The 22975-nt window shown below is 41.9% G+C and overlaps 2 protein-coding genes across 16 annotated transcripts in view; one reads left to right on the forward strand and one right to left on the reverse strand.

Moving 5' to 3' along the window:
* Positions 1-2038: 2038 nt before the first annotated feature.
* On the reverse strand, positions 2039-8500 carry si:ch211-223a10.1 (putative ZDHHC-type palmitoyltransferase 6). 4 transcript variants are annotated; one of them, XM_040138708.1, is made up of 11 exons: positions 8393-8500; positions 7812-7981; positions 7036-7171; positions 6810-6920; positions 6559-6691; positions 5428-5606; positions 5176-5249; positions 4839-5001; positions 4652-4734; positions 4054-4244; positions 2039-3579 (listed from the first exon to the last, which is right to left on the reverse strand). In XM_040138708.1, the coding sequence occupies exons 2-11, from the start codon at positions 7930-7932 to the stop codon at positions 3091-3093; spliced, it is 1680 nt and encodes a 559-aa protein (XP_039994642.1). In that variant the 5' UTR covers positions 7933-7981; positions 8393-8500; the 3' UTR covers positions 2039-3090. The 4 variants fall into 4 exon arrangements, with proteins under 4 accessions (XP_039994642.1, XP_039994644.1, XP_039994643.1 ...); XM_040138710.1 differs by lacking the exon at positions 7812-7981 and having other exon boundaries at positions 8393-8449; XM_040138709.1 differs by lacking the exon at positions 8393-8500 and having other exon boundaries at positions 7036-7098; positions 7812-8075.
* wdfy4 (WDFY family member 4) overlaps positions 8475-22975 on the forward strand; it is a 40083-nt gene continuing 25582 nt past the window's right edge. For 3 of the 12 annotated variants that reach the window (XM_040138694.1, XM_040138701.1, XM_040138702.1), the window contains exons 1-23: positions 8547-8568; positions 9717-9806; positions 9951-10041; positions 11301-11558; positions 12781-12892; positions 13737-13861; positions 14272-14400; positions 14549-14738; positions 15383-15572; positions 15900-16060; positions 17272-17504; positions 17601-17740; positions 18073-18203; positions 18492-18593; positions 18742-18932; positions 19890-20620; positions 20803-20896; positions 21007-21221; positions 21375-21457; positions 21602-21830; positions 22058-22134; positions 22222-22440; positions 22671-22849. In XM_040138694.1, the coding sequence (XP_039994628.1) occupies positions 10021-10041; positions 11301-11558; positions 12781-12892; positions 13737-13861; positions 14272-14400; positions 14549-14738; positions 15383-15572; positions 15900-16060; positions 17272-17504; positions 17601-17740; positions 18073-18203; positions 18492-18593; positions 18742-18932; positions 19890-20620; positions 20803-20896; positions 21007-21221; positions 21375-21457; positions 21602-21830; positions 22058-22134; positions 22222-22440; positions 22671-22849 (3810 nt within the window). In that variant the 5' untranslated portion in view covers positions 8547-8568; positions 9717-9806; positions 9951-10020. The other 9 variants (XM_040138699.1, XM_040138706.1, XM_040138697.1 and 6 more) reach the window with 8 other exon arrangements.

A 22975-nucleotide genomic window follows, 5' to 3' on the forward strand; every position in this document is an offset into this window, starting at 1 on the left:
CACACACACACACTCGCACACACAGACACAGACACACAGACTCACTTACAAGCACTTAACCACACACTCTCCTCTTCTTCCTTTCGTCTCACTCCCACTCTCTATCCCACTGGCCCAGCGTGCTGTTGTTCTAACATACCTAGAGCCCTGCCCACTCTCTCTCTCTCTCTCTCTCTCTCTCTCTCTCTCCCTCTCTCCATTGCCATCTGTCTCTCTGCCTTCTGCTGCACACTTTCAGCATCAATATCTCACCGTCTATAAATATTTCTGGCTCCGTGTCCTCTGTCTTGTCACCCATTTCTTTACATCCGCTCCCCCATCGCTTCATAGTCTTCACAATCCCTCCAGCTGTTTGTGCATGGAGATTTGATTACGATCTGTCCGTACCTGAGATATAACCTCAAATCAATACATTTCATTTTTACCGACACCGTTCTCATTCATTAAATGTCTGATGCAGAGCAAGTGGGCATGTCATAGTAGAGTCTGAACCTACAAACAATTGCAGATGTATGGCAGGGCTGATCATTTTCAGTGGACATGTGTTTAAAACTGACATAACTTGACTTGATCATAACTCATTCAGGCTAAGATTTATAGTCTGAAGGCAAAATGCCACAGTACTCAGTCACTCAGCAATCTGTATGATGAAAGCCACAGCACTCAAGGGTGTGATGTTCTTGTTCCTATTCTGTCTGGTAGTGATGTGATGAAGCAGATAAATGCTGCAGTTCAAGAGAGTGAATGACACTCAATTGCAGCAGAGACACTGCTAGAAGCGCAACCTGACTGAGGTTTCTCATAGGAAAAAATAACCAACACAGCTCACATATAACAATCAATCAATGCAAGCTGGTTAACACTGGTACACACTGCCTTTACGAAGGCTTTATAAGGGAGTAGCAGTATATTAGTAACACAGCATTGGCAATTTAGTTCTTATAGTTCATACACTGACAGTAACAGAAGACCTCATGCAGAGAGATACTATTAAAAAAATGGTTGTGGACCCATAAATCATAAAAAACAGGATGAATATCTTAAAATCAGAGCTTAACTTTATATGATAGCTCAGATAGCCAGTCAGCTGCATCATTAGCAACAAAACAGATCATCACCATGCTTGATACAATGATCATCTATGTAGAACAAAGTACAAACAGAGCTTTACCTGCCATTTCCTTTAGTTTGTCACTGGTCAGAGGAGTCCTGGAGGGTTTCAGTGAACCCTTCTGCAGGCTGTATCCTTCTCCACTGGGTCCATTTCTAGAGCCACAAAACACACACACACACACACCCACCCACACAAACACACACAGGAACACTCAGGGTTTAAACAATGACAACACTGAAATTTCATTCCTGCATTTATTTGATAATCACTAAGAAACAAATCAAATGACATTCGCATACCCAAGGAGAAGGGACTACTATACTTGCCATCAACACACCAGTGACGTGCGCCTGAGGAATGCTGATGTGAACAGATTCTGATAGAAGGCAGGAAATAAAAACAGTCATGCGAGTATTACTTGCCATGTCATCTCGGATGGACAGACCAGATGACTCTCAGCCTGGAGCCAGACTCTTTGTGCTGCATAAGAAGGCATCACATAATCCAGGCAGCTGCTGTGATTGGTACTGCTTTACAGAGAAATCAAACACAGCTGTGCGATGCTCTCCTGTTGTCCTCCTCATCTGAATTTTGAGACTGACTGTCACTCAGGAAGTGAGCTGCCTTGATGGAGAAGTGAAAACTGCTGACTTCTATCTAAAAAATATTATGAGTTTCTCCTTTTAATGTTATTACTGTACATTTTCTCTGCTCGCAGGCTAGTAAAATAAAATGCTCTGGCTGTTTGTGATTTGCTCATGTAAACTGAGAGGGAAGGTAACAAGCTTTAAATCTGAAAAGCTCTGAAAAGCCTGTTTCTCTCTGGCTACACAGTGAGATAAAAGAGAAAGTTTTTTGTTGTTTTTTTATGAAAGGCAGATTTCAGTGAAATTTTTTTTAATCAAACACATTTTTCCTACAGCATAGAAAACACATCATGGCACAAATGGGGTATCATCTTGGAAACCAAAATAAACTGTTTCACCACAGATAAAATACATCAGTACATGTAAAATATACTGGGATATCGACAAGTGGCAGCCAGTTAGATGCAATAACACTGATCCAGGGATGGAGAAATACAGTAAAAGCACTCAGTTTCACAGGCTTACATGCACCCATCTTAACCACTCCATATGCACAACAGGCAGCACAGTAGACACTAAATTATATCACATGACATAGCCACTCACATAGTCCAGACACACCAGCCTCTGAGGGGTGTGGCGAACATCATCTATAATCTAGAAATATGGTCCTGGGGGACACATAGGAAATGAGTGTGTGTAATTGAAGGCATGAAAAGAGCATGTCCCATTAGTGAGAGCAGAGGAAGTGTCATGGCACAAATGACTGGCAGCAGGTCGCCGAGGTAATGACATTATGTTAGGAACAAAGTCATTCAGTGCACATGCTATTAACCATTATCACTAGCTAATCACAGAACTTGCTAATGTTTTGAGTACGCAAATCTTCACAAGGCTTTGATCTGCAGTATACCTTACACTTTTATTTAAAGCAACAATAACAACGATGTTAAAAAAGTATGGGGATGTGGAATAGAAAAACACAGTTGTGAATGTGAGCAATCATGTTATCAGAGGTTTTTCCTGCTAAAACACAGAACAATGTTAACCAGCAAGTTAGTCAAAAACGCTGTTATCATAAAAGTGTTCAGTGAGGTCTCTAAAAACTAGGTGAACGACTAAACTCTTAGTGGGTGTTATCCTGTGAACCACTTTGTGGACAAATCTGCTCACGAATCTACTGTATAGCCTACTGTATATTAAAATAGAATACTAAGATATGACCAAATTTTTTATTCAAGTACAACATGTTATATGGCGTTAAAGAGTTACTGAATCTAAAGAGGACTTTATCACAAAGCTGAGTTGACACCGAAGACTCAAAACTGAGAATGTAGATATGTAAGTGAGCAATGATGAAACAGCTGCACACAAGACAAACCGACAGTTTTAAATGTCTATGGCAGTTTTGTCCTCTCTTGTTTGTCCGCTGCCCACCCGTCTTCGACCCTCCAGCAGAAACGACAGCACTATAACCCAGCGCTGTCCTAGTGACCTCTGCCGTGCGGAGCTTTCACACTGTCTAAAGTAGGTGGTCGTTCCCATAGCAATGGCATCAAACTGCTCGGTCAGTAGCCACACTTCCCACAAAAGTGTCAACACGTTCATGACCATCATGACCACAACCCAGGACTCCTCCCCTAACAATGCGAGCCACAATGAGAAGCTGTGACTACCTGCCGGCATCTTGTCGTACAGGTAACTTGTTGCTGTGGCAACAAAAAGAAGATGGGCAATCACCATGGAGAGGATGAAGAGGAGGAAGAGGCGGTGGTTACCCCGGCCGACGCACCGGTTGAGGAAAAGGCAGTGATGGTCATAGTCTTTGATGCACACCTCGCACAGCTTGCAGTGTTTAGCGTAGTCCGGCTGAAACAACTATGAGGAAAGAAAGACAGGGTGGGAAGGTGAGCAAAATACTTCTAAAAACAAATCCAACTTTTCGTACGATGTAGCCCATGAACTAGAAAATGTGCATCTTTAACTTTACTGTCAACTTTTTTCCAAAGCATACCGGGTTTTGTGTTTTATTTCCTTCCTCTCCTACATTCCAGGTCACTGCTTTTTAATTTCACTATGCGATGTAAGTCAACTTGAATTAATCACCAAAAATATTGTTTTTTACATAGATTACATGGCTGCTTTGACATCTGAGATTTTAGCAGGGGTGTATAAATAACTTTTTGGAGGGGAAGACTATGTGAGGGCACACACCAAGAAGAGAAAGCCTGTGTGTACATTTCTAGATCTAGACAGAAAGATTGATAACTAGATAGTTAGATAACTAGATACTTAAGGGGGGAAAGCAAAATATCAGTGCTGTCTGAACCATGACCAGTGTGAATGTCTTACCTCACAGTATGGACAGAACCTGTGAGGGCTCTGGTTGTTCTCCACCAGGTCAGCGATACAGGAGAATCGAGGATCTGCATCTGCTCTGTCCAGTGTCCCGGGGTCCTGTGTCAGAACCTTACAGAATAATCCGAGGACTAGGGAGAGGTGGACCATTGACACCTGGACCAGAGGACTGTTTGGCCACACACATTCAAAAGGTTAAGGATGTACCCCTTGTCATTTTATCATACAAAAATCCTAGATTACATTCACCATACCGTGCATATTTGGGTGCGCAAGACCACTAGGAGAGCACTGGCCAGTTTACAAATTTGAATAGAAAAAAGCTTGTGGAGAGACTGAAATGCAGAGGATTTATTCTTTGGTGAGTATGTAATTTGCTTAGCAAATGTAATTGAAATCTGCTTATTCAGTTTTTGATATTCACTGAGTACAAGCAGAGACATTGGCTCTGTGGTGGGATGTGAGACGTGACTGACAGACCAACCAACTCTACGCCCCTTTTGCCACACTGCAATCAGAGTAAAAAAAGCCAGATGATCCACAAATATGCATGGGCGCGAGACTTAACGTGTGCGACCTTTGTTAAGGATATTAGACGTTATTTTTCCATAGAAGCAGAGCAGGGAATGGAACAAGCCAGCTATGAGGGTTCCCAAGTAAATCGGGTTGGGTAACCTGCAATGACGACAGATGACACTCTGAACAAAGAGTTATCACAAACACTAAAATATTTTGACTTACAGATAAGGATTTCACAGGTTCTTCAATTTTTGTCAAACCTTTGGTATGTGGTCATGCGGTGGTACTGTGTGAAGATGCTTCTGGCCAGCCAGGGGAAGAGCAGGCCGCAGATTAGACCCCCATAGCCTCCAAACATGGCTGCTATTAGCAGGATGGCAGCTCCACTCAGAGTTGGAAAAAATAGTGTCCAGTAATATAAAACTGGTGAGAAAAAACAGAACACAACCGTACCAGTACGTATACTCAACATATAAACACACACACAGCGCTTTTAATGTTACAGTGCCACTATTATCATCGCCATTGTCATCATCATCATCATCATCCTTGTTTTTATTTCTACGTGAATGATGAAAACTACAGAGTCATATTTACCATGAGACTCTCTGGGCTTTTGGTGTATTGGCTCGTTTATGTGCCGACTCAGTAGTTTGGTGAGTTGCTGGTGTCTAGTGGAAAATACATAGTATAGCCATATATTAATCAGCATCAGGACCCCAAGAGAAAAAGGTAATCTGGAAAAGCAAACATACTGTATATTTTAAAGGTACTGAGGGATTTTAGAATCCCATGCAGCGGGCTGCTAGTCAGTGTTTTTCCAAATATTTCTGGAGACAGCAGATTCACCTAAATGTTTTCCCCTGTTTGCTGAGATCCAGTGGTGTGAGGCTGCTGTGGTTCTTCTGATGGAGCATCCTGCACCCTGTTCTCTGCAGCAGTGTCCAGCACACCTCCACTCCACCCCTCTCTGCTGCAACGTGAAGCGCTGTCGCTCCCTGCTGGTCAACTGCATCCACAGCACATCTCTGAGAGACAAACAGAGGGTTCAGATGCACAGCTGCTAGAAGGATCGTCACATCTGCACTGGGTCCTGCTTCACAAAAGCATCTTAAGATTTAGCTAATCTTTGTTCCATTTCCAAGCATATGATTTATAATTGTTAACTACCCTAATAATATTATCAAAACTTTTCAATATAACGAAATACAATTCAACGGTACCACAAACTACAGCCAGAAAAATGACCAATCAACACCTAAAAGGCAGCTTTTATTGCGGAGCTGTTTGTAGCATTGCAATCGATGTAGCTAATTGTATAAACTGAAAAATCCGTGTAAGTCAAAACCACGTTTTCATTTCTTTAAAGCTGCATTGAGCATTAGGGCATACAAAGAATAAAACAAAGAGACAGCAGGGAAACACATTCCTCGTGTTTATCAAATTGTTATGGGTAAGTTCAAGCAAAGAATTGTTTTTTACACATCCAACAGACAAGCAATAATAATATCTCAAAGGAGCTGTGTTTCTGGTACATCTAAGACGAATACATTACTAACTTGCCTTTAGTTCTGGTTTTGGCTACCAATGCTTGAGAAAATCTGGGGTTTTAGGCTTGATAACCACTTGTTTTTTTTTCCCCACCAGCCAGCTATTTATTTTTTGCTTTGACTGTAGCTATTTTGTGCCGGGTTGTGTACAGGTTTTCAGCTGAGGTTATTTGCTGACAATGGCCGCCTACAGTTTAAGGAAAGTTGTGAATGATAGTGAGACTTAACCTTCAGAACCAAAACAATGAGCTAAAAGTGACCAAAAGCAGCTAGACGTTCAGTCAAGTCAGACGTATTACCCTTTTTCATCATTTTCATTTGACTCAAAAGACATTTTTTTATGGAGCTTTAAAACTGTAGGATAATGCCTCTTTGTAAAACAGTCAATTAAAGCATGTGAGTGCGTGAGAGAGTGAGGACTATATCGTACCTGGTCTCTGAGCAAATACCGGACCATCTCTGTGTTGCCTGTGGATGCAGCCAGGTGTAGGGGTGTCACCTGGTACATGTCCGTGTCCGAAAACCGGAACATTCCTGTCTCCCACAAATAGTGCACTGCAACACTGGGAACGATAAGTAACAGTTAGTGTGTACTTAATATATTTGTGTATGACTGTGTAGTCGCACAAAGACAAAAGACAAAAACAACTAAGTAAGTGATGCGTTGCTTCTTCCACCCACATGTTGCCCCCGGTGACTGCATGATGCAGAGACGTTTTTCTTTGCAGGTCTATGAGGCGCAAATCAGCTCCATACTGCATCATTTGGTGTATGATATATATGTTCCCTTGTCTGAAAAGAGTCAAAAGTACAAACTGTTATTATGCAGGATCAAGTAAAGAACAAAAAGACATTATCACCTCAAGAATCCAGGCATGTTTGTTAACACTGGAGACCAACTGCTCACCTGCAGGCAAAATGAAAGGCTGTCTGTCCTGCATCGCATGTCAGGTTGGGGTCAGCTCCATTACTAAGGAAAAGGTCAACCAGGACACGGTTACCATGGAGGGCAGCGTAGTGGAGCGGGGTGAAACCACCCCAGCCTGGATGAAGGCAAACACATGCACATCACAGTCAGGTTTGAAGATGCTGACCTTCAAATTTAATCTCAAGTCTCTGCGATTTACAATCTAAGCCTGACACAAATGCACGGTGTGTTAGCCTGTTGATCGTTAGAACCCTCTGGAGTTTGAGTTAGGGTTTCCTTTGGCACAACGTGACTCTGTACTCTGTTGTCACAGGATCTGTCAATCTAGATCTGTGCCAGACCATCTCACAGAGGAGCTGCAGCAGGGTTAAAATTCCCTTTGGCATTAGGACCAAAATCACGTCAGGAGACTCTGAAGCATGATAAAGTTTAAAGGTGTCCTTTTAAAATAATATAATGTAAAATTATACTTGTACAGTGCACATGATAACTTAGTCTAAGATTATGATGCAGAGTTCAGCAGAGGTGTATTACAGACATATGGCGTGGGCATAACAGGTGTGTCCTCTTGGTAAACTATGTTCACCAGCAGTTTTCTGGCTTTATAATGGGCAAATCGGAAAATACCAGCACTCACAGTTAAAGGCTAAAGACTATGCAAATGCTGACAGGAACAGAGTAGGAAGCTGTGAGTAAAAGAACTACCCAGGCAAGATCGTGACGTGGGGTTTTTACTGCATCTTATTCTTCCTTACCTTTTTGCTTGAGGACTGATCGATCGTTTTGAACGAACTGTATGCATTGCTCAGTATTTGCTCTCTGTATACAGTCAAATATGTCTCCGCCGCTAACGGGGCACACGGGCATCGGGTGCATTCTGACGAGTGCACAGCAGCGGCCCGCCCTTACTTCCACTGACGGCAAACTGCAACGGAAACAAAAATCAGCTCCTCGGGCGAAGCGTTACAACATCATAGCGTAAGGTGAGAAGGGAGATCATCTTTCGCTGCACGGTAACGGGGATCTTTCGTTGTGCTAAACCGACCGGGGGGCAGACCACGCCCTGGGCGCCTCATTGGCTGGAGCCGGCCACGTGATCCGTGACGCCGCTGCGTCAACAAAACGCATAGTGCCGATGAACACGATGACGCCTCGGAAATCAATTAGCGGTGTTTCACGCTGACCGTGGACGTGTCGGGGCAGAACACCAAACACCAAACAACTCATTTCTAAAGAGTATTTACACAACTTTTTAGACGCAGAGGCTTATTTCCAATGTTAAGTCATGAATGGCAAGAAATGCATTATGTGTTATTGGAAGGAAAAGACATCATACTCTGTGATATTTGCCTCTTATGACCCTCGCCAGTAGCAACGCCAACGTTGCAGCCGTTCCACGTACGGCCCAGAGGTGATAATGCAGCGTTTGGCTCAGTGGCCGAAGTCCGGCTTTTCTGGCGCGGAGGGGATAGACGTCGGTGTACCCATGGCACACGCCGCCAGCCTGCAAAGGTTAGTTAGCACCGCCGTTGCGACAGGGCGACAGTTTTTGGTTTTATCCAAAGTTCTGGCAAAGCACTGAAGCGGAGAGTAACGCTATCGGCCGGAGTCAACAGCAGGCCGGAGCAGGGGATAAAAAGGCTTTAAAAAAAAAAAAAAGGGGAATAGTGCGCCAAGGAGCTCGGCAGGGTCCACAGAGAGGAGCTCTGGCTTCAGTGAGTGGTAGCGGAGTGGTGGAGGGAGCCATGTTCACGAGTGGCAACCCACTACTTTTGGTGGGTTTTTGTAATTAAAGTCTGCACGTATCCCTTTCGCCGTAGACACTCCGATCTCTCGCATCAGGTGAAAGTGTAATTAATCACATAGATCATGGCTTCGTTCAGTTTCAGTGCCCAAATAGCCACTGAGTTACCATGCACCATACCAGCGCTGGAAAACCACAACTGAGCCAAACATTAATGGCAGCTGCATCATTGATGTCATAGGTTAAACCTGTGGTTTTTACTGCTAAAATATCTAAAGTAAATAAAGTCTATGGTACATGATTGATTGGGCTTTAAGATTGTCCATTTACTTTTGGACATTTTTTTCTCAACTGGCTGTTGTCGGCGTATTTCTGTATCATTAAACCCCACAAGATGGCGCTGTTTATTCATATTAGCATTGCTTTGATTTAAAAAAAAATATATATATTTATTTAATGTCAATACAACCACAGTGGTTTCCCAACCTCAATGCAGCTACACTCATTCAAACCACACTAACATACTCCTTATGATTAAAGGCCCAATACGTGAACTAAATGTAAAGAAAAAAACAAAACTCTAAATTGGACCCTACTTTTACAACCAAATCGATTGGACTTATATTACAAGATCTAACAGTCTAGTAGGATATTTTCCTGCTGTACTATACCATTTAAACACAATCAAGCAGACCTGTTTTCCCAGTTATCAGCAGATAAACAAACAAAATGAATGTTGTTTGTAATTCTTCACCTGTAAGCCAAAGCCTTCAAATTATCCACATAAACCTGTAAATACAAGCTGCGCTTGCTGGCTTCTTCGGTGAATCATGGGTTCCTGTCAGTGGGATTTATATCGTGCCAGTCTTAAATGACACATCTATAAAAAGCAAATGGACTCTTCTTTGAGCTGCAGTGGGAGGGCCTCATCCAACCAGCTAAACAACAGTTTTTCACTTCTGCTTCTCGAAGGAAGTAAGGAGGCACATGACCTGGGCCAGCTGATGTGAGTTGCTCTGCTTGTTCAAAGTTCAGTCTACTTGGTGCAGATTAGTAAGGGGTGGGTAGTTTTTCGAAAGCTTCTGCACAGTAGGCGCTAGTAATGTCTTAGCAGGTCCCTGCTTGTCTTTTCCCCCTGACATGGCAACAGAGACAGACCACTCACTCAGTTGGAATAACACAACACAGATGACAGAGTCCTAGAGCCAGGAATCTCCCAAATGGCTCTCTCACAAGTACAGGTAAGAAAATGAGGACTGCACTGTGTGATGTATTAATTATTTTCCTTTTGAATAGCATGGTGAAGATGTGAGAAGTCTTGGTGTACATGTGATCATGTATATATTTTTCCCTTTGACATACTTGACTGTATGGCACTATAAAACACAATAGAGGTATTTGATGCTTTTCCAGTAAGGAGTGACTTTGAATGCTTTTGCCCTTTCTTGCTGTTTGTCTCTCACACACACTCATTTCGCACAGAACATTCAAACACGAGGAAATGTCAAAGTATTATTGAATTACTGTGGAATGTGAACTGACGCTCCCTTTACTTTCTGCACCATCATAACTGATTATCCTGGCTCCTGTTTTTCAGTTTAGCAGTCTGTCTCTAAAAATGTCCCTCATTGTTCATCATGGGTGTCTCAAAACAGAAAGAGCCAAAAATAACATCACTGTAATGAAGAAAAAATGCTCTAGTCGAGCCTCAGTCAAACAGTAACATGTCTGCATGGGAGCAGGACTCCTCTTCTACACCTACTGTGCCAGAGAAGTGTAAAACTTACATTAGCAGCCTCCTGTATGAAGGACATGTATGTTACAGTATCCAAAGTGTTGTCAGTATTAGGGGCAAAATTGAGTGGACCTGAACATTCTAGGGTTTCATCATTGTCAAATCTATTTGATTTTTTTTAAGAACAAAACATCCTGATTTGCCATTTTTAACATATGTGCACTCAAATTGTCTTATGCATACAATTGTCTTATTGTCCCAATTCCTTCTACTTGTAAGTGAAAGCACTGTTAAATTATTACCAAACTGTTGCACAGTTACCTTTGCTGACTAAATACTGCACTGGAGAAAAGGGAAATAATATTACTACATGGTATAAAAAATGAGTGGTAAATTTAGTACTCGAGGATTTGAAGCATGAAAGCTTTCCACATTTGGGGTTTCAACTTTCAAAGACGGCATTGAAAATTGGCCATCAATTATACTATACATATCCATCACAGAGGTTGATAACTGGTTAATGAGAGTGGCACATGATTGCCAGGGGTCTGTTCTTCAGTCTGGGGATTTCTCAATGCAGGCAGTGTGCTCATTGGGTGGGGGAGGAGGGCTGAGGGTTTGGTTTGAGACAAATTTATCTGAGGAAGTGAGACAGACCAAGGAAATATGATTAAAGGATATTTTGGATATTATGGCTAAAAAAAAGATGGAACAGTCTGAGGACTTCTACTTTTGTCTCTCTCTCTTTTTTTTGCCCCCCTGCAGGAACAGACTGCTAAGGGGGAGAGGATCAATAAGGAAACCGGAGAGCTGAGTGCTTCAGGGGAGTTATCTGCCGCTGTGGAGCTGAAAGAGCTGGAAGTAGAGGGCTCTTGTGGGAACCCTCAACTCCCGCAAGTGCTCAAAGAAGAACTACAAGCGCTGGGAATTCACACATGCTCGAGCCCTGACCAAAGAACTGACCATGTTCCTTTAGAGCAGAGAGAGGAGCATCTAGTCAAAGTCCTGCTTCTCTACATACAGGTATGGACCACTGGGACATCAATGTGTGTCTATTCATTGTTCATCCATTTTCAGAGTTATATTTTGCACTTTATCAATCCACCAAGGGAGTTATTTATTTTCTGTTCTGAATGAAGTGGAAGTTATTCACTTGTAAAACTCTTACTCTTGAACAAATACAACTGGAGAATCATTAATGGATCGTGACAGGAGACCTTAAAGAGGAGCCACGGTTCTAATTAATACCCAACCTTAAAAAGGTTAAGTGGATGCCTCGTGGCACAACATGAGTCAGCAGTCAGATGTTTGGGCCTCAGCTGATCCCATCACTGCACTGTCTCTTGAATGGATGAATGTATATGTGGTTTTGCAGTAAATCTATACAGTTCACAGGACTATCACATGAAATACAACAGTGCTTCAGATCCATAGCTTCAGGCCTCACTTTGATTAACTGGAAAAAGAGGAATTTTCTTATTCTCAGTACCTAAATTTCATCACAGTTATGAAGATGCATCCCAATTTTTTGTTTACCTATGTACACACACTATAAATTCCATCACTGATCTGCTTGTGTGTGTGTTTGTGTAAAACATCATTGATCAGGCTTACAGCTGCAGACGTAATCACTCTTTGGTCTGTGCGCGGTTCTGTGTGTGTATGTGTGTGGCTGTACGGATAAACCTCATGACCAGAGATTTGAGCAGAACAGAGGGCCTCACTTAAGAATAGTAAACTCAGTGAAATGCGATATCCTCTTACGGAACTGAAAAGGGCACATTGGCTTTTATTATTTATAGTGTAGTGCATTAGCAAAAGCACTTGTGATCCAGCTACAACGTGGTTACATTGCTTCATTGGATATCATAATGCACAGATACAGTATATTGTGGGTAAAGTCCTGAAAACCTAAAATTGGGTACAGATGAGATTGCCCATACAATAAGCAAAAGAATGATAATTTATGGCATTTATTGCATGTTACATGACTTTTAATTTACACTCAGTTGTCAGTTTATTAATAAATCCTTTTTTAATGAAAGTTATAATTTCCCTTAATTCTCTCATTGATGTATGTAAACGGGGTGGACAGAAACACCTCAATATAACTGAAATTTGTCAGTATATTTACAGATTTTCAATATAGCTATCAACATCTGTATTATCTAAAACTTTCAGAACAGGTGTTTGTTTTTCCTCTTCAGTGTGTCTGTATGATAGACACTCTCCCCTCTGATCCCAGGTCTGCGAGGATGGTAGCAGACTTGAAGGTTTGGATGTAAAGGCGCTTGCAACTCTCACTGCTGACGCGGTCATCCATAACATCCACAACAGACTGTCAGAAAGGCCTGCAGGTACTAACAACTGCTAATATCAGCACATACAGCACAGTTATTTCCAGGTAGAGGGACTTTCTACCTCTGCTGTCTACTTCTGCTTTTTCAGTGTGCTGTGGCTCTTTGGTGGTTCCAGTGTGATTTTTTTTTTTTTTTTTTTTTTCTCTCATATGTTGTAAATGTCACTCTTGCCATTCTATCGAAAGCGGAACGCCAAAGCACATGCATAGAGAAGTGGAAACACCTCATGCGGAGTTTTGGAGCCTTCCAGAGGCTCGGTTCTGTCTGCTCTGGTTGTTTATGTGCAATAGTGTTTTTCTGGAGATTGGAAGGAGAAACTTACTTTGTTCGTAGGGAAGTAAACACTTCTGTTTTTTGATGAAGTTATGGGTACTAGTTTGGTAAGGTGTTAACACCTTAGTTTGTAGTAGCTATTTCATACTTCTTTACTATTGGGAACAAACAAAAGTGTGGCCTCTCTTTCTCGATTCAAGGCTCAGCTGGTCTTCAAGGAACAGACTACTCTAATATTAAAATCATTTACTGTTTAGGAACTGTTGTGTAGCCTGAAAACTTAGAACTACCAGAATAGAAATACTATGCAGTTTTTTTTCCTTTTTGAAAATAGAAATGAAACTTTTAGCCACCCACATTCTTTTCAGATATGCATGTTGCTTTCTATTTGAATACTAGTCTACTTAACTGAAATATGGAGTTAGATTTTAATGTTTTTTTGCAACTATAAATAGTGAAGAGAAGCAACTATAATATGTAGCAGTATTGCTTTCTTGTTATCTTTGTTTATGACCCTTAGTCTTCCAGGGTCAGGGCTCAGTAAATGTTGAGTCTCATGTGTTTTCAGAGGGGGCTCGTGAAGAAGTGGTACAGTTCTTCCAGAGGCTGGATGAGGACACAAAGTGTGAAATAGGAAAAAGACCAGGATGGCTGCTGTTAAAGTCCCTTTTGCTGTTGACAGCTGACAGCTCAGTGAGTGATTATTAATAGTTAGTTTTAAAATTAAATGAATTTTCAATGTGAGTTTTCTACACTTTCAGCTGGTCAATGCTGTTTAATTGACAACCGTTTTACATTTGATGGGAATCACTCATTTATGGAGAAATTACCGTTATTTATGTGAAGTCCTTGACTGGCATTGGAGAGTGGACAATACTATGTCATATAGATCATATTGATAAATACCACACATACCTTCACAATTTATCAAAATTGCCAAAACTAGGACAACATGGGTTATTATTATTAGTATTATACCTTTGAATATTTTTAGAAAATAAAGATCTGAACTTTTTTCCAGTTTTTTTCACTTTAAATTTTCATCATAAAAGTCAAATGCTTCTTGTTTTTTAGAGAATGCTTCAAAACACTTTGTTTTGTAGGATATATTGTCCTGCATAAACCCAGAGCTCCCTGCTGCTTTGGTGAAATGTCTGTACCTGCTAGTGTGCCTTCCAGCTAAAAAGGAGAACGTGGCCATAGAAGAGACCTTTCAGGAGTCACTAACACAGGTCAGTTGAGGCAACAGCCTCATTTTACATTTTAGTTTTCACTTTACATTTTTCCTCAAGTTCCATCTGGCTATCCTCTGTGCTACTTCCTTTCTTTTCCATTGGATGCGGGTTTCACTCTCCACTTCTTCCCCCTGCTCTGTTCCAGGTTCTCCTTCAGCTCTGTAGGTTGCCAGTCAGTGTGGAAAGACTGGTGGAAACTCAGGAACTGCAGTGTCTTATCATTGGGCTCACATCACTATGGGATCAGACCAGTGCCCCCTGGAGGCACCAGGCCTCCCGCGTCCTTAAGGCAGTCTCTGCTTCAGCAACAAGCAACACTGTCCCGAGCTTGCAAGGTGAGGTAACTCAAAACTATTGAGATAAATAACATTTCTGTTAAGCTCAGTCATTTAATTGTTCTGCTTCCTATAATAAATTCTATTCCACCAATGAGACTGAACACATAAGGAAAAGTATTAAATACATCAGAAAACAGACTGCACAGAAAGTGAAAAATTATATTTTATTAGGGGAAGTTATTTGTGCAGAGAGATATTTTTGTTCCAGTAATGAGATGATTATACAGAGACACATGACCACAAACCCCAGCAACAGACACACTGCAAGTATGTTTCACACGATGTACCCATCAGCACAGATGATTCACTCAAATGTTCTGTTACACAAATTTACTTTGATTCGTTTTGGACATCGAGAAGTTATCAGCATTTTCCAGCATGATATTTTGCTCACAGGACTATAGGTCTTTGCCATATCGTGTACATCGAATATACTTATATGCATATTGAATTATCGTTTTTTTAGCAGTCTGTTAAACCTGGTTGAAGCCTTAAGAGAAGTGTTCTTGAAACATTCCTTGTCTGCGATGATACATTTCTTGTGTTGGAAACCGTGAGTGTGCTGACTGTGTTCTGATGTGCTGTACGTCTCGGAGCAATTACGACTTCACTTACCAAGAACTCTGCCTTTTCCGCATTAGGCAAGAACTGTGTGCGTATCTGCATCCAGAACATGTTGCACATCAGTGCTGACGTCTCAGGACCGTTGCTTGCTGAGGTGGCTGTGGCTGTGTTTAGCTTCATTAGAGATACCTATCCCCTCAATGAAGCCCTCTTCATAGAGTTTGACACCAACAACGGCTACCAGGCCCTTGAGAACATCCTAAAACGGTGAGATACAAGGACATGAACACAAAAAGAATGAAACAACTATGTGATTTCAGGAATAGTAGTGAAGGAGTCTGCTTAGAAAGGACATACTTTTTTAAAGATGAAAAGGCATCAAAAGAATTGTATTTTTGTCATCTTGGTATTTTTTAAGGCAAGACTGAAAAGGCATTCTGAGAAAATAAGTGGAATTTCATGATATACAGACCCTTCAAATGGTGCAATAATTCATATAAATGTATTTTTTCAGCTCAGTAAAGAGAAATCTTTTTCTCTCTGCTATTCATTTAACTTTACCTCTTTTGTCTCTTATCATTATACCATCGTAAGCTGTGAGGCAGGTGTGTCCATGGATCAGTTTCAGTCTGTGGAGGAGTTGCTGGCTCTCATTGCGTCTCTCACCCTGCTTGGAAAAACTGAGCTGAAAGTGGCTCTTTGTGTCACCAACCCCCAGCCTTCAAGCTTTAAGTTTAATCCACCGCTCACCAGAGGTAGGTCAAGTCTCCAGCAAAAGTTGTGCATTGTTATACTCTGGCCACCACTCCCTAATTATCTCTAATGGTTGATTGTATCACGAGGATAAACTCTGAACCATCCCTTCCAATTGCATACTCCAAACCATCTAATTATTATCACTTGCAAGGCTCAGCAAACACAGGTGTAGGGAGGGGAATGGACCCCCCAGATAACCACACAGTTCATCCCTCTTTTGCACTTTTGCCCTTATGTAATCCACCCAAACTACACCACCCCCTTTCCCCCTTCCCTGATTTCCCACACACCCTGACTCCCCACTACCCCACTACGACCTCGCTGCAGTGCACAACATCCCTCAGGTTAACGGGAAGCTGAGGTGATTATGTCTGGAATGATGAAGTGGAGGCCTCCCCTCTAACTCTGTTAGGATGCCCCACATCCATTCACCATTGGCCTACGGCAACCAGCCATCTATCATAGATGCACACACACCTCCATCCAACACTCATAAATAGAGTGTCCATAATAAACACACACATACCTATCCACACATACACACAGACACACACACTCAGCACCCATCTATCACACTGAGGAGTAGATGCCTTTGCAGCAGAGGGTCCAGGGACTGTTTTGTGCTGATCTTATTTGATTCTGTTGCAATTTTGATTAAGTGTGTGAACGATCCTATTACAAACCAGGTATATATTTATTCAAAACAAACACCAGTGTGTTTTGGCTCCCAAATCTAAGACCTTCTCTAAGTATTTTGACAATGAAGCGAACAAAATCTATCCAGGCAGATTACGCTACTTTTCTTTTGCCTTCATGCATGTTATCTTCAATCTATCTATGTATGTATAACTCAATTGGCTTATGGGATTCAGCATGTGTTATGCGTTAAAGGCTGTTTGTAATTTATTGGGTTTCCTTTTTCTGTGAAATTGACCGACTGACCTTGCCAGAGCAAAATCAGATAAATGGAGCTTTACATTCAAAACATCTTTCGGCTAAATTGACCTCAGGCTGATATTGTTTTGCAGTACTGTACGTGATAGACTAGTATCAGAACACCTTCTCTCCCATTTCAAAAATTTAAGATAAACAAATATTCAGACCAAATTCTATTCAATCTTACCTGTTTTGAAGGGCTGAAACCTTCTTTGACAAGTTAATTGTACTGACATTTTTTTCCCCTCGTCTTCTAATGTGCCTTTGTCTCCAGGCTTAGCAGTAAAGAACCTGCAGGCCTTCCACCTGCTGCAGGCTTCCTTGCTGCGTTCCCACGATTCTCTGCTGTGCTGCCACCTTCTGCGTACCCTGCAGACAATATGGGAGAGGGATCCAGCCAATTTCTTCCTCTTGGAGTGGACTGTTCAGTCAATGGCCCAAGTGGCTGCCTGTGTGTGGCGTAAACCAGCTGCTGTCCAAAAACTATTCTTTTCAATGCTAGAGATGGTATGACTTCTAATGTTGACAGTAAAGTCCCCATGCTTGTTTTTCCTATGATACAACATGCATGCAAGGACTGACTAAATGCTGGTTTTCCTACAGGTGGTATTTAAGATGAACTACATCCCCCATGAGACCTTGCGTGCACTCCTGGGTGTGCTGAAGCAGATTTGGGCTGGGACACTAGCTGGAGGGGTGGCAGGGATCGAGTTTGGAGTGGGAGCTCTTAAGTGTTTTCGCAGGTGAGCAGTGCTAGTTGGTAACATATTTATCAGAATTGTTCAGGATTCTCCTGCTTTATTCAAAGTGTATCCGCTGTCAGAATTTGTTGTTCTCCTCTCAGTTGACAAGTGCGCTAATACTGCAACAGCTTTGTTAGTCTGATCATTAAGACAAATGTACACAAGAAAGGTAAGATGGGATAAAGTTGCCAAATTTAGGTATAAATATAGTATATTTCTGTTTAAGTTAATAACAAACTCTGCAGGTGGTACCTACTGAAAAGATGCTTTGTTTGTACCCATTTTTTTTCCTTGATGTATGCTGAATAAGTTCTGTCCCCTGTGCTCTTTAGGATGACAGTTCACAGTGGTATGCTAGCTGAGGTGTTGAGTGACTGGGGTCTGCTGGAGCTGCTGCTCGGGGAACTTCGTAGGAGAGCTAAGATCCTAAGGAAGGCTGGAGTTGTCTCTTCCTCTCAAATGAGTATGAAGCAACATACAGTACTTATTTCTACAGCCTCTGATGTAAGCAGGATTGTACAACTGCTAAGAACAGACAGAGAGGGATTGTTTGCAAAACAACACATCATTACATCAAATTTGGGATTGAGCAACACACCCTAGTCATGATTCAGTAGATTTCAAAGTGAGTCATTTTTACATAAAATTCATTGGACGTTTGTCCTTGGCCTGCCTAATTTAATATGCAAAATTACTTCTCACCTTGTAAGTTTACTGTGTAATGTGCATTTGAAGTTCTTGTGCTCTTTAGATCCCCAGAACCTGCCATGTGTGGAAAACAGTGAGAGACTGCTCACTACTTGTATGCTTCAAGTTGTGTCCACCCTTACCTTGCGATCAATCAAAAACACAGGTATACACATTCCGTTGTTTTCATTTCCAATTTTTTAGTTAAATTCCTCACTCTGTCACCATCTGCAATCATTTGTTGTTTTTTTTACATACTGTATGTTAAGGCTAGCAGCACTGTCTTATACTTAGGTTTTGCATGTGTATTCCAGTTTCAGTGCGAGACCTTGGTATGGTTCCCTACATAAAGATCTTCTTGGATGAGGATCAGTATCGAGGTCCCACTCTAAGCATTTTGGAGCAGCTAGCTGAGATTAACCCTGAAGAGTTCATGAGTACAGCCATAGGTGCCCTCTGCTCTTCAACACAGCAGGAATTTGGGTTGAAGTGGGACCTTTTGCAGGTACTTTTACATGCACACACAATCATAGACAACAACATGCACGGAAGCAGAAACACTCACATATGCAGTGATCTCAGCTGAACTGAGAATGTACTGTTGTCTCCACTCTGCATCAAATCATAACAAATTGTAATGCATTTAAGACATAATAAGCTAGTGAATTTATTTTCTTAGCATGTGGGACCCTGATTACATTATAGACAAATGCAGATTGATTTGCTAAAACAGGTTTAGCTGTTAACTCTGGACCAATTCAATTAGGCCAGCAGCCTTGTGCTGTGGCACTATGAAGATTACCACCTCTATCAGATCAGTGAATGGGACAGAGATCTGATTAAACCTAACTAAGTTACACACCTACTGTATGTGTCCGTTTTTATAGATGGCAGCAAGAAGAGCACTTACTTGCAGATATTGTGTGTATTCAATGTGTGTGAGTATTGGATAGTGCTTGTTTGTGAATGCATGAAGAAGTGTGTGTGTCTGTCTCTGTGTGTGTGTCTGTTCTTTGTGCTAACATGGTTAAAGCAAGTGGCAATCAGATTGGGTACAACCTGTGTTGGCAAGTGTTGAGAGCCATTGTGATTACTCCGGTTTCAGTTAATCACATTTCCCTCTGCGTTCTGCCTCACACATTACCTACCTGATGGATTAGCTCTTTAAATTGAATAAACCTAATGTGTTTTAGTTCACCTCCAAAAACTAGTTACCAGAAATGATTTATGATACATCTATATGTTTCATCTATTTTTCATGATATTGTTTTAATTGACTAGGGAGATGCTTTTAAAAGCTGAGACTTTGAGCAAAACTTAGTGTCTATCAAAAGACATTCTCTATAAAGTATAGTGAACACAATCTGCTTTGTCATATGTGTGATTAGGCTTAAGTGTGTTTGGTGATTCCACATGCTCGCTGTCCTAATGGTCTATCTGACTCCTCTCTTCTGTATTTCAGTCTGTGCTGAAGGTGCTGGAGAGCCCCAACAGCTGGGACGCCTTCAGGAGAGCAGGAGGCTTCACTGGACTGCTGTCTCTGGTGATCGACATGGAAGGAGCTCTGTCCGATCCTCCACAGGGAGAAGTGTGGCAGTCGCTGGGGCATCAACAATTGCTGGACTTCCTCCTCCTCGCTCTTCACATCCTGGCCCTGGCTGTGCATCTTCACACAGTAAATGCACACCATTTTCAGACTGGTGGCTTTTATGAAAGGCTGGCAGAGGCTCTGCTCCAGCTCGGCTGCTTTCATACTAAAAGCCCTGAGAAAGAGAAGTGGGATGGAGAGGAGGACTCCTGTCTGAAGACTGCAGTGGACAACCAGTCTCCTGGAAAGAGCTTCCACCAGTTTGTGGAGTTAGCAGAGGCCACTGAAGCTCCCTCCTCTCCCTCCACCACACCGCAGCCCAATCTGCCTGTCACTCTTCGGACATGTATAAGGCTTCTCTCTTATCTGGACCAGTTCGCCACAGGGGCCTACTCTCCTCAGGAGTTAAACTTGGGACTAGAGCCTGAAGATGGGCATGACATAGGTAAAGAGAAACTAAATGGACCAGCAGGTCACGATGGAGTGTATTCAGGGTCCCCTCCTGCCAACTCTGGATCAGGCCCACAGTCGACGGCAGACATACAGGGAAGATCCAGAGGCACAGCACCCAGTAATTCTACAGTCTCCACAGAGTCTCAGTACAGGTAGATATTTCTAACCATTTGGAGGTGGTGGATAACTCAACCATATTACTATAAGATGAATTTTCTCTACATTCGAATCTAAATTATAATGATCAGTGGGGTCCATAAGGAGGAGCTATATTTTCTCTCATAAGTATCAACCCATATTTTTCTTTGTTTTGTGTTTTCTGCTTGGCCCACAGTAGATTCACCTGCAATCATATTGTTCTACATCCAGGAGCAATCCGAGTTATAATGACTCTCCTTCCAGCAGTGTTTACTCCCAAGGACCCACAGGTACCTTTTTATAGAAAGGAACATGAACATGCTACAATCCCTAATGTTACATACTATTTAATACACGATAGGGTCCCAGTATGAGACAAATTTCTTTCAATCTTTCCCAGCTCTCTATGGAGGTCCAGTTCGCGCTGGTACACCATGTCCAGGCCATGGTCAAGCCTGAGCGAAACCGTCAGATAATGTGCGAGGGGGGGCTGGTCTCCACACTCCTGGCCCACTGTCAGAGCATGTTGCTGGCTCCAAACCACCCGTTACATCTACCTATTACACGTATCTTGGAAAAGCTCTCCTCCCAGGCCATCACACTTTCAGACTTCAGGTCAGACATATTCAGTCTCTGAGGTTCAGACACCTTCATTTCTTTTGTGCAATGCAGATGAAGAAAAATTTTAATTTGTTTACATTTAAAATCTTTTCTCAGTATTTGTGCAAACAGGATGCTGTATCCGATATGCTCTCTTTTCTTCCGCAGAAAGTTCCTGTGTTTAGGACACCCTCTTATGTGCTTGGCAGACAAACCAGCAACACAATCACAGCCAGATCCTGTATCAAATGGTATATATTTGTTCTGTGACAATGACTATCTTTATATTGTTTCCTGCATGCTTTTTCTAAATCCTCTTGAGGTTTAATTTGGTCTTTCAAACCCAAACATAAAGCAGATCACACATTGGATTGTGGTTGTGTTATCTAAACCAGGTCACAGTACAAATGCAGATGCCTCATCGGGATCTTCAGTAAAGACACTGAAGCGGACTTTCAGCTTGTTACAGTCTACAACTCGCAGTGAATTCTCTGTTGGTTCTGCAATCCCTGTCCATCAGATCATCAGTCTGGTTTCCATGACATCCCCGCGCACCTTCAGACCACACCGAGTCTCCTCCTCACCTGCCTTTGTAGAGTTTGACATGAGTGAGAGCGGATATGGGTGAGGCCTTGGTTTACTGGGTTCCTGTATAGTCCTGCAGTCCCAATTAGAATAGTGACTAGATGACTTGGTAAAACTTATTTTTCAGCACCAAGTAATAGGAAAGAAAAAAATACAGTGCATGCAATAGTGAAAAAAGATGCTTATCGAGAAAGTATTATTTTAAATATAATGTAAAAACATCAGTTATTCACTCATTTCCTGGCATGTGACGGTATGCTTTGCAGCTGCCTTTTCCTGCCTTCTCTGGCTACAGTGAAAGGAGTGACTGCTGATTCAATCTCAACAGGTGGAATTGGAGCAGGTAAGTGATACGTATAAGTGTTTGATACTCACATATTGGTTAATAAATCTGAATAAAATGTCTAATCATCTCCCTTTCATGTTTTAGACTGCCGGGGTTTTCCCCCCACAGCTGGTCTCTCATTTTCCTGCTGGTTCCAGATCAACAGGTTCAGTTCAGCCTGCGACTCCCACCCAATCCGTCTATTGTCAGTGGTTCGCCACATGTCCCGCACTGAACAACAGTACATCTGTCTGTCAGTCTCCTTCTCAGCCTATGACGGCTCTCTGGTCATCTCCACAGAGGAGGAGGCATTTGCATACCTGGGTAAGAGTGATAAAAGTTTGGTCAATATTTGCCCTTGGAAAACGTTTTATAATAATTATTGATTGCCAAGAAATTAGAAGAATCTGTTTAGCTTTCTAGCTTTCTTTTGTAGCTTTTCATATCAACTGTCAGCTATTTCTTATTGTGTTTAAAGTGGGACTGCACAGTAGTTACAACATTAGTTTAAACTGCATACTGATTGACTTTCTTTCTCCATGTCTATTTAACAGATATGATGGAGCCAGATGTTAGCACTCCCACTTCTCTGCCTACATCAATGAAGTTCCGCTGTTCCAGCATGCTGGTCCCAGGTCAGTGGCACCATCTGGCTGTGGTCATGGCCAAAGACGTGAAGAAGAGCTGTCTGACCTCAGCCTACTTCAACGGCAAGGCATTGGGGACTGGAAAGGTATGACAAGAGGAGAGAGACAGAGGAGCTTATGATTAAACTGATTCCAGGTCTAATTTGGCATTTATGTATTCATGTATCATAGACCCTTTCATAATAAGAAACAGTAATGCCTGAATGCCTGTG

The sequence above is a fragment of the Xiphias gladius genome, chromosome 11 (assembly GCF_016859285.1).
Source record: "Xiphias gladius isolate SHS-SW01 ecotype Sanya breed wild chromosome 11, ASM1685928v1, whole genome shotgun sequence".
Lineage (NCBI taxonomy): Eukaryota > Metazoa > Chordata > Actinopteri > Istiophoriformes > Xiphiidae > Xiphias > Xiphias gladius.

Bases quoted from the DNA above. Each gene is read 5' to 3' on its own strand.
- si:ch211-223a10.1 (XM_040138708.1), bottom strand. From the start codon at position 7,932: ATGCACCCGATGCCCGTGTGCCCCGTTAGCGGCGGAGACATATTTGAC. The intron at 6,921-7,035 runs GTGAGCAGTTGG...GACTCTTTTCAG, and splicing joins GCCTTTCATTTTGCCTGCAG to ACAAGGGAACATATATATCA. The intron at 4,245-4,651 runs ATATCCTTAACA...AACCTTTTGAAT, and splicing joins CTATGGAAAAATAACGTCTA to GTGTGTGGCCAAACAGTCCT.